Below are 12123 nucleotides of genomic sequence, written 5' to 3'. Positions count from 1 at the left end.
CCTATTCCAATCAACTCCCCCTACCATCCCACCCCCCCCCCCCAAATTCAACAACTCACCTGCACAGTATGGGCAATTTGCAGTAGCAAATTATCTACTGATAAGCATGTCTTTGGGGAGCATGGATTAAATTCTTGTCATAAGAGAGAAATTCCCTCTATTTAATCTTTTTATTAGTATTAAAAATATTATGAACAAAATACAATTAAAATATTAATAATGGATTACAAACATATAAACTCCCATTACACATGAAGGAATACATAAACAATGATTACAGTATAAGTAAGCTTTCCCAAAACATAAACCATATAGTATATATATGAACAAGGTAATATATAATATAAAAAAAGAGAAAAAAAATCTATATATGAAAGTTAACTAATCTACTAATCTAATATCTAAGAAAAAAAACAAAAAAGGAAGAAAAAACTAAAAAAAAAACTAAAAAAAAAGAGAAGAAAAAAAAAGGGCTGTTCATAGTATCTCACAAGCATACATAAACATCAATGTCGTCAACTCCGATCCTCTCAACATACATACGATTAAAGCTGAAAAAACCAATGAGCCTGGCACAGGGCCATTACATCATATGAAAATATTGAATAAATGGTCTCCATATCTTTTCAAATTTAATAGAAGTATCAAATACAGCACTTCTAATTTTTTCTAAATTTAGACAATGAAATACCGTGGGAGGATTAATTTCCTTCCAATTCAACAAAATAGATCTTCTAGCCATCAAAGTGAGAAAAGCAATCATTCGACAGGCGGAAGGAGATAAGTGAAGTGAGCCCATCATCGGTAAACCAAAAATTGCGGTAATAGGATGGGGTTGTAAATCAATGTTCAGTACCGCCGAAATAATATCAAAAATATCTTTCCAATATTTTTCCAAAATCGGACATGACCAAAACATATGAGTTAAAGACGCGATTTCTGATTGACATCTGTCACAAATAGGGTTTATATGAGAATAAAAATGAGCTAATTTATCCTTGGACATATGGGCCCTATGCACAACCTTAAATTGTATTAATGAATGTTTGGCACATATAGATGATGTATTAACTAATTGAAGAATTCTATCCCAATTCTCAATAGGAATAATAAGATTAAGCTCTCTTTCCCAATCATTTTTGGTCTTATCAAAGGGCACTGAACGTATCTTCATAATTATATTATAAAGTTTTGATATAAGCCCTTTTTGAAAAGGGTTTAATTCAAGCAAACTCTCCAAAATATCTGAAGACACAAAATTTGGGAATGAAGGAAGTACCGTACTTAAAAAATGCCTAACCTGTAAGTATCTAAAAAAATGAAATCTAGGCAAATTATATTTATTTGCTAATTGCTCAAAAGACATAAAACAGTTGTCCAAAAATAAGTCAGAAAATCTTAATAATCCCTTAGTTTTCCAAGCCAAAAAAGCTTGATCTATAATTGAGGGGTGGAAAAAACAATTAGATACAATAGGACTATTTAACACGAATTGAGTCAACCCGAAAAATTTCCGAAATTGAAACCATATACGTAAGGTATATTTAACTATCGGGTTGTCGATTCGATTCGGCAATTTAGAAAGAGCAAAAGGGAGAGATGTCCCTAAAATAGAACCCAGAGCATAAGCAGATACCAATTTAGTTTCCAAACTCACCCAATGAGGGCCAAAAGGACCATCCCATTCTTTCAACCAACATATCAAATATCTAATATTAACTGCCCAATAGTAAAATCTGAAATTGGGTAATGCCAACCCACCTTCCTTCCTTGTCTTCTGTAAGTATATTTTACCTAACCTGGGATTTTTATTCTGCCATATATATGAGGAAATTTTTGAATCAACATTAGTAAAAAAGGATTTCGGAATAAAAATTGGTACCGCTTGAAAAATATATAAAAATTTAGGTAAAATAACCATCTTAATAGCATTAATCCTACCTATCAGAGACAAAGATAATGGTGACCACTTAGTAAACAAGCCTTTAATCTGATCAATTAAGGGTAGAAAATTAAACCTAAATAATTCTTTATGGTTTTTTGTAATTTTAATCCCTAAGTAAGTAAAAGAGTCTTTAACTAATTTAAACGGTAAAATACCATAGTTTGGGACCTGTCTATTCAAAGGAAACAATTCACTCTTATTAAGATTCAACTTATACCCAAAAAACTCACTAAATTGAGCCAACAATGATAAGACTGCTGGAATAGATTTCTCAGGGTTAGAGATGAATAATAATAAATCATCTGCGTATAAAGATACCTTATGAATATCTGTTCCACGATTAATACCCAAAATATCCTGTGATTCTCTGATGGCAATTGCCAAAGGTTCTAAAGCGATGTTAAATAGTAATGGACTAAGAGGACAACCTTGTCTAGTGCCCCGAAATAAACGAAAAAATGGAGATCTTTGATTATTAGTAAACACCGAAGCTACTGGAGTTTGATATATCAGTTTAATCCAAGAAATAAAGGTCGGACTGAAATTAAACTTCTCCAGCACATAAAATAAGTAAGGCCATTCAACTCTATCAAATGCTTTCTCCGCATCTAATGAAATAACACATTCTGAAGTATTGTGTGAAGGAGTATAAACAATATTCAATAATCTCCTAACATTGAAAAAAGAATAGCGATTTTTAATAAAACCGGTTTGGTCTTCCGAAATAATTTGGGGTAGTACCTTCTCCAGCCTGGAAGCCAGTAACTTGGAAAAAATCTTAGAATCCACATTCAATAAAGATATTGGTCTATAAGATGCACAATCAGTAGGGTCTTTATCTTTCTTCAGTATTAAGGAAATGGAAGCTCTATAAAAAGATTGAGGCAAATTCCCCAATCTAATTGCTTCTTCAAAAACCTTGCATAGCCAAGGAGATAGAGTAGCAGAAAAACATTTAAAAAATTCTACTGTGTACCCATCTGGACCTGGTGCTTTCCCAGAATTCATTGAGGAAATGACCCCTTTAATTTCCGCATCCGTAAACGAAGTATCTATTACTGAAAGATCATCAGATGATAGTTTTGGACAATTCAATTTCCCGAGAAAATCACACATGGTATTATGATCCTGAGGGAATTCAGATTGATACAGGGAGGTATAAAAGTCTTGAAAAGACTTATTTATCTCATCATGGTTAACTGTCAAATCCCCGTTCTGCTGACGAACCATAGTGATTTGACGTTTAACTGAAACATTCTTCAGCTGACTAGCTAACAGTTTTCCCGATTTATCACTATGTATATAAAAATCAGATCTGGTTTTCATTAATTGATTTTCAATCGGAGATGTGAGTAATAAACTATGTTCCATTTGAAGTTCAACCCTTTGTTTGTAAAGCTCCTTGCTAGGAGTAGTCGAATATTTCTTGTCAATCTCTTTAATTTTATCAACCAATAAAAGAGTTTCCTTCTTAATGCGTTTTCTCAGACCAGCAGAATAAGAGATAATCTGTCCACGTATATACGCTTTAAAAGTGTCCCAAAGTATTCCGCAAGAGATATCCTCCGTGGAATTAGTTGAAAAGAAGAAATCGATCTGTTCCTTCATAAATTTAATAAAGTCCGGCTCTTGCAATAAGGTAGAGTCAAATCGCCATTGTCTAGCACTTAAAGCTGTATCCGTAAAATTAATAGAAAGTTTTAATGGAGCATGGTCGGAAATAGCTATAATATCATAATTACAACCAATTACCGATGGAATAAAACAAGAGTCAATAAAAAAATAATCAATTCTCGAATAGGAGTGATAAACATGTGAGAAAAAATAAAACTCTTTGTCATTAGGATGACGAAATCTCCAAATATCAAAAACTCCATTATCAGTCAAAAAGGAGTTAATACAAGTGGCTGACTTATTGGGTAGAGTCTGAATAGGTGTAGATTTGTCCATGAAAGGAATTAGACAACAATTAAAGTCACCACCCATTATTAACTTATATTCATTTAAATTAGGTAAAGAAGTAAATAAGGACTTAAAGAAATCAGGACAATCCACATTTGGGGCATAAACATTAACCATAGCAACCTTTTTATTACCGAGTAAACCTGTAATTAACAAAAATCTACCATTCGGATCCAAAAGGATATCATGTTGAACAAATGCAATAGAGGAGTCAATAAAAATTGAAACTCCCTTAACTTTGGCATTCGAATTCGAATGATACTGTTGACCCCGCCAAGACCTAAAAAAGCGATATTTGTCCTCCTTCCTCACATGAGTTTCTTGTACAAAAATGATATGAGCATTAAGTCTTTGGAATACTTTGAAAATCTTCTTTCGTTTAATCGGATGGTTTAATCCATTAGTATTCCAAGACACAAAGTTAATGGTTTGAGCCATGTTTCTAAAGTCATCCCTTTGGTATATAAAGGGTTAACCATGTTATAAACTCATGCACCCGGAAGAGGAACAAAAATAAAGAGCGGACCCGGAAGTGACGACATTGTAGACATATTTGTAGTTCAAGAACAGCCCAAGTAAAAAAACTAAAACAAATTGATAAGAGAAAAATTAAAAAGGAAAACAGACCAACCCCCACCCCCACATGAAAAAGAAAAAAAAGCCAAAATATGGCTAGAAAAAAGAAAAAATGAGACTAACTCTACCCCCATATCAGCGGCAGACCACTCCGTGTTTAAAGGATATATTAAAAAAACCACCCGAACTTTAAGAATTATGATCGCAGTACTAAAAACTACGCTTCTTAATATGCTGAGTTGTAAAGAAAAAGGGAGTATAATCACTAAAAGTTTATAAATCGGGTTATAACCCAAACAAATCAAGAAGTATTTAAACTATGATAAGCGATGCATTATAGGAAGAAGACGAAAAAAAAGAAACAATAACGCCATCTTAAACAAAACCAATACTTTGCAAAAAACCATTATCTTGATATTAAACAAAAAATTCACTTCGAAAGGTTAAAAATATAGCTTCAAGGGAACAAAAATAATAGACAAGAATATAGTATAGTAGTTAAAGTGTATAAGACAAAGCGATTAATATAACGAAAACACACTTTAACTTAAATATGAAGTATAGGATAAACCTACACCAATAACCAGAGACTAACCCTGGTTTAAGGAATCGAAAACCATCTTTCACGATCAGAATCACTCATTTAATGGAGAGTAGTAACTGTATCAGTAGGGAAGTTCTCCTCCAAAAACTTTTTCGCTTCGAAGGTAGACAGAAATACATTACGCGGAGCATTCGGGGGGGAGATCCTGAGCTTCGCAGGGTATAAGAGCGCAGGTTTTAGATTTTTCTCATAACATTCAGACATCAGAGGTTTAAAAAGCAGCCTTTTCTTCATAACTTCTGGGCTAAAATCTTCCACCAAACGAAAGCAATAATCATGAAATTTAATCATCCCAGCCCTTCGAGCTTCACGAATGAGTTGTTCTTTGTCGTGTACGTAATGAAATCGGACGATTACCACCGGGGGCTTATCTGAAACCGTCGGTGAACGACTCCAAATTCTATGTGCTCGGTCAAGTACCGGGGGGTTTTCTGGAAAAACCGACGGAAACGCATCTTTTAGAAATTGAGCAAAGTATTTCGAAGGATCACCTTTTTCTATGCCGTCTGGGAGACCAAGTATGCGTAGGTTCTGTCTTCTGGACCGATTCTCCAAATCGACACTCTTGGCTTTAAGTGTCTCCACCAGTTTAATGGTCGAAATTAAATCCTGTTGCAATTTTTCAATTGTCAAATCTCGTTTCCGCGCTTCATGTTGCAGAGACGCGATAAGCGCTTGCTGCTGGTTAATTACTGAATCCGTCTTAACCATATAATCTTGAAAAGCCTTTATATCTCGTTGAAAAGCCTGATGTTGTTCCTCAAATTTTTTATCCAAAACCTCCATAAGCAGTTCATAAGTTAACTCAGTGCGTTGCGGTTGAGCTAGCTTCTTTCCATTACCGTTCGGGTTTCGCCCCGGTTCTCGTCCTTTGGATCTAAGAGCCATTTCTGTTTGCATATCTTCCAAAATTCACAATAAAATCTTAACGATAAGCCCGAGAAAGTAGCAAAAATCTTTTGGTGTAGGTAACAATAAGTTGAATAAGGGTGATCAAAGGTTAGAAAAAGTAAAGGTTATGGAGCGGATCTGAAACAGTACTCACTCCATGAGCGTCTCCCGCTGACTCTTCAAGAGAGAAATTCCATGCAAGGTCAGGAGCAAACCCAAGATCACCAATGCTATGAGGCAGCAGCATCAACCACTGTATAATCGTAAACAGCCGCATGGGATTTTTTTTATTGGAGAATTAGCAAAAACAATTAAGCATAAGTATTTAAAGCTTCAGTTTGAAAACTGTAACTTGCTCGACTTCTACATCTTTCAGATACTGATCTACTACCAAAAAGACATATTTTGAGTTATAAACTACTGTAAATCTAACTCAAAGAAGGCTTGCCTTTCAGTTGCTAGTCCACTTAAAGAGCATGACGGAAAATATAAATTAATCTATTGAAATATAATTATATTAGGTATGTTAAATAAATATGACAAGTTGAAAAATACAGTACATAAGTATATTTATAAATAGTGCAAGGATACATTAAGATTTTACACAATATATCTTCAGCAATGTTAAACCAAACACTATTTCAACACTATAATTGATAAATTAAAAAACATCTACTAATGGTATTCATTTGAAATAATTACAGAAAGTGCTGGAAATGCTCAAGTCAAGCGTTGGTGGAGAGAGGAAAAAGATGCCAGCTTTCTCAGATCAATTCTCCTTCGTCAGAGCTTTATGTTTCTCTCTCCAGAGATGCTGCTTGGTCCGTTGAGTATTTCCCAGCACATTTGTTTTTATTTAGATTATCCTTAGCGACAAATGAGGTACTTGAGGATAGGAGGATAGATAATGTTCCAATGCTTAAGAAACACTCTTTAAAAAAAAACCCAAGAAATTACAGGCCAGTGAGCCTGACATCGGCATCGGGAAGGTTTTTGGAAGAGAAGTTATTCTAAGGGACCGGACATACTGTATGAGTATCTGACTCGCCATGGACTGATTAGGGACAGTCAGCATGGCTTTGTATGTAGTAGGTTGTGTCTAACCAAACTTCAAGTGTTTTTCGAGGAAGTTACCAGGAAACTTGATGAAGGCGAGGCAGTGGATGTTGTCTACGTAGACTTTAGCAAGGCCATTGACAAGGTCCCACATGGGAGGTTGATCAAGAAGGTTCAGTTGCCCAGCATTCAAGATGAGGTATTAAATTGGATTTGTGGGAGAAGCCAGAGAGTGGTAGCAGATGGTTGCCTCTCTGACTGGAGACTTGCGACTAGTAGAGTGCTGTAGAGATTGGTGCGGGTTCCGTTGTGGTTTGTTATCCATATCAATGATCTGGATGATAACGTGGTTAACCAGATTAGCAATTTGCAGATGACACCAAGATTGAGGGTATAGTGGACAGTGAGGAAGACTATCAAAGCCTGCAGCGGGATCTGGACCAGCTGGAGAAATGGGCTGAAAAAATGGCAGGTGGAATTTAATTCAGACAAGTTTGAGGTGTTGCACTTCGGTAGGACCAGCCAGGGTAGGTCTTACACAGTGAACAGTAAGGCACTGAGGAGTGTGGTAGAACAAAGGGATCTGGAAATACAGGTCCATAATTTAATGAAAGTGGCGTCACAGGTAGATAGGGATGTAAAGAAAGCTTTTAGTACATTAGCCAAAGTATTAAGTACAGGAGATGGCATGTTATGTTGAAGTTGTACAAGATGTTGGTGAGGCCTAATTTGGAGTATTGTGTGCTGTTTTGGTCGCCGACCTACAGGAAAGATGTAAACAAGGTTGAAAGAGTTCAGAGAAAATTTACAAGGATGTTGCTTGGTCTGGAGGACTTGAGTTACAAGGAAAGATTGAATAGGTTAAGACCTTATTCCTTGGAATGTAGGAGAATGAGGGGAGATTTGATAGAGTTATATAAAATTATGAGGGGTATAGACAGGGTAAATACAAGCAGGCTTTTTTCACTGAGGCTCAGTGGGACAACAATTAGAGCCCATGGGTTAAGGGTGAAGGATAAAAACTTTCAGGGGAACACGAAGGGAAACTTCTTCACCCAGAGGGTCTTGAGAGTGTGGAGCGAGCTGCCAGCACAAGTGGTGCATGCAAGCTCGATTTCAAAGTTTAAGAGGAGCTTGGATAGGTGCATGGATGGGTCAGGGTATGGAGGGCTATGGTCTCGGTGCAGGTCGATGGGAGTAGGCAGTTTAAATGGTTTGGCACAGACTAGATGGACCAAAAGGCCTGTTTCATGCCGTTGTTTTTGCTATAACTCAATTTCATGATTGCAGAACACATCACTAACAACCATAAGAAAAATATACAGCCACATTTATGAATTCCTAGCGGCTGGTTAGTTGCGCTAGGGAAGCAATTATAGAATCAAATTGACAGCAGGTTTGACTGCCCATCTCTGATAGACTCATACGGCAATGAGCATGGATACAGGACCTTTGGACCAACAAGTACATACCGATCACGGTGCCCATTCAGTTAGTCCCAATTTCCTGTATTCGGCCCGTAACCTTCTGAGCAGCACCCTTCCACGTGTCTTTTAACTGATATTATTATAACTGCCTCAACCATTTCTTGATAACACGTTATTTCTTCTGCACTGACCCGTAGCATTCTATGACCAAGACTTAAAACAAAAACAACAGGAACAAAAAAAACTCAGAGCCAGCTTAACCTTTATCCTGAAATGCAGCCGAAAGCCTGTGTTCAGACTGCATGACGAAAGATACAGAAGTGGCTCTGACATTTCTTGCAACAATGTGGTTTATACAGTAGATTTCCGCTGATGGGGCCACCAACAGACAACCAACGTCCAGCAACCCTATCCGCAAGAAAGTTTTCAGAGGAGTATTTAAATTAGAAAAAAAAATCAAGGAAAAATATGTTAGCTACTCACTCAAGATCAAGATCATTTTTAAAATTAAATGTCCCCCTCTGTGGCTCATGAAGATTCCACGGAACATATCTGTAATAAGAACATGGAGACTGAGTATACAAAACAATTAAAGCACACTATAACTGAAGAACAATTTATTTTCACTCTTAAATCAGGCTTGGAAAAATGTAAAAGCAACAGTGGCTATGTTTCCTAATCTGCCATCAGCATTAAAACATCTGGAAAATACAGCCATAAAGCTTTGTGCACTCTAGAAATCCCAGCACAACTGCTTTAGGAATTAAAAAAAATCATAGCAGTTATTAAAAGCCCATTGGAGCAAATCTTTGCATACAATATATATCACTTACGTTGTTAAAGTATTCAATCCCATGGCTTTCATCTTCAACATGCGGTCAGTCCAGTAGGCCCGTGGAATGCGAAAATAGTGCATTGAGCCACCCAGAATTAAAAACTTCTCTTCCTCCAACTGAAAGTATTCTTTGTTGGCCTGCAATCCCAAATTTCTGCTCTGCATTTTTTTTGGAGTGAGGTTTACCCAATGGAACCTAAAATCAGATGGGAAACATCTTAGTTTAAAGAATGTACGCAGCCAAGCAAACCAGTGATGGAGACGGCACATGGTGAGCTTGTCCAAACGTGGTGTTGAATGCCAGACAGCACTGACAACAAATGAGTTGAGACCGGCCAAAATGCTTTCAACGTCTACAACTTTGTGTGATTTGTTGGCAGTCCGAGATCATATGACCAAATCATTGAGCTAGAGTTTGGGATGAAGGGAATGTCAACTGCTAACAAAACAAAGGATTTTACTACACACACTCACAAAGTCTTTCAAAAAGGAATTGTTAATAACTACTGTGAATATGCTGCAGTTTGTGCATAGCTCAGCACTAACTCTTGAAAATAAACTGTACTGAGCTTTCTGTCCTTTCATTACATAACAAACATCACAACATACTGCACTCAGCAAAAGCGATCACTTGCACATCTGATCATCACAATCGACTTCTAAAAAGATTTTTTACTTTGCTGTGGTGACTAGAATTTCTTGTAATTTTCACAATTTCCACGAGTGCTATTTATTTGGGAACCTATCTATTCAACTAGGCAAGTAATGGCCTGCATTTTGGAGAAGACCTTCATTTTTCAGGACCTCCCAAAGTGCATTAAGGTCCAAGTGCCTTTTGAACTGCAGTCATTCCGTGAAGTAGCAAACAGTAGGAAATTTCACATAGCACAAAACAGTAAAAATAACTAGATAACATTAATGAAAATGACTGTGAAAAATCTATTGACCAAGATTTTGAGATTATCAAGATTCTATACATTCAAGAGTCCCATGGCTTTTGTCACCTTAAAGAGTGGGCAGGATTTTTCTGCTGTTATCTGCACCATTTGATATTTTACACTTATTCTATTTATTGTTGTATTTCATATTACCATGTATATTGTTTAAACCTGACTCTGATTCTGACTACTCAGTGAGCTCCACGCTAGCAATGGATTTCATTGCATTCTGGTGTATATGACGATAATCTGAAATCAGGCGGATGACCTGGCCGTTGTCAGGATATGGAAGCTTGCTGTACATCTAGCTGCTTGTTTGGTTCCACAACACTTCAAAAGCAATCATTCAAAAATACTTAGTTTGGGAAACTCCGAACTTTTGGCAAAGGCACTATTTAAATCCAGATCTTTTAATGACATTGAAGCAGAAAGTAAAATGAACTTCTAGCTGAATGGGATGGACCTACTAGGGGCTGCATGGTAGCGTAGCGGTCACCGTAACGCTATTACAGCGCCTGCGACCCGGGTCCAATTCCAGTTGCTATCTATAAGGAACTTGTATGTTCTCCATGTGACTGTGTAGATTTCCTCCCACATTTCAAAGACGGATGGGTTAGTAGGCATGAACATCGATTTCTCGAACCTCCGGTAATTGTCCCCCTCCTCTCCTTCACCATTCCCCATTCCTGTTTTCCTCTCTCACCTCATCTTCTTACCTATCCTTCAACTCCCTCTGGTACGCCTCCCCTCTCCCTTTCTTCCATGGTCTTCTATCCTCTCCTATCAGATTCCCCCTTCTCCAGCCCTTTACTTCACCCCCTCTGCCGATTTCACCGATCACCTACCACCTTGTACTTTTTCCACCCCTCCCTCCACCTTCTTAGTCTTGACTTCTTCTCCCTTCCTTTCCAGTCCTGATGAAGGGTCTCGGCCTGAAACATCGACTGTTTATTCTTTTCCATGGATGCTGCCTGGCCTGCTGAGCTCCTCCAGCATTTTGTGCATGTTGCTCTGGGTTAGTAGGTTAATTGGTCACAAGGGTGTAATTGGGCAGCGCAGGCTTGTTGGGCCAGAAGGGCCTGTTACCGAGCTGTATCTCTAAATAAATAGGTCGCTCCATGATAAGCTGGACGTGGACTCAGTGCACTAAATTACCTCTTCCTGTGCTGTAACTATTCCAGAAGATCACTGCCTCTGCCTCAGAAGCAGGAAGGTTCAGATAGATTCCTATATGCAGAGAATCAAGTGTGCTCGTTCTTATCCAGATGGCCCTCCACAGAACGCAAGAGCCTTGCCACACGCCCAGTTCATAACATGGGAGCAGGCTTCCTGTTTTGGATGATATTAGCAAACAGTATAAATATCATTCTTTATTCTCAGGATTGCTTGACAGAGTCAGCTACTACACCATTTCATTACATTGGGTATTGGATCGCCATCACTGTGAAAACAATTAAACACATTTGCAGTCACTGGTAGCTGGACACAAATTCACAGACAGTATTAGCATATGATGCAACACCACAGATATTATCAGAACCTGGGACAGGCCAGAACTCAGGGCAAAGTCTACACTGAGTGATTAAAAACATTATCAGCAGAGTGTTTGAAACCAGCCTGAGATAATATACCGCAATAGCTCTAGAAGCTGCAGTCAGACCATGTAAATGTTTGACTGAAGTTTTTGAGCTCTGAAGTCATTAGAAGAGTACAATTTTCCACTCAACCACCATCATGCAGGGTCACAAAAACCCACTTTGAAAATTAGCTCTACACTAACTTGAGAAAATAAGCATCTCACAGGAAATGGACTTTTTTTTTAAAGTATTTTAATAAAGATTAACTTCATGCTGGTTTAAAGTCTATATCCTATTTTACTGGACAGAAAG

At 37.5% G+C, this 12123-nt stretch overlaps 1 protein-coding gene across 1 annotated transcript in view; it reads right to left on the bottom strand.

Annotated features, from left to right (window-relative positions):
- glb1l2 (galactosidase beta 1 like 2) overlaps positions 1-12123 on the bottom strand; it is an 80320-nt gene that overhangs the window by 46755 nt on the left and 21442 nt on the right. The window contains exons 2-3 of the mRNA XM_073029761.1: positions 9295-9492; positions 8945-9013 (exon numbers count right to left, since the gene is read on the bottom strand). Coding sequence (XP_072885862.1) covers positions 8945-9013; positions 9295-9492 — 267 coding nt within the window. The remainder of the gene's footprint in view (positions 1-8944; positions 9014-9294; positions 9493-12123) is intronic.

Source organism: Hemitrygon akajei, chromosome 26 (assembly GCF_048418815.1).
Source record: "Hemitrygon akajei chromosome 26, sHemAka1.3, whole genome shotgun sequence".
In the NCBI taxonomy this organism is placed as follows: domain Eukaryota; kingdom Metazoa; phylum Chordata; class Chondrichthyes; order Myliobatiformes; family Dasyatidae; genus Hemitrygon; species Hemitrygon akajei.
The sequence above is the reverse complement of the archived record's forward strand: the minus strand, read 5'-3'. Positions and strand labels throughout refer to the sequence as shown.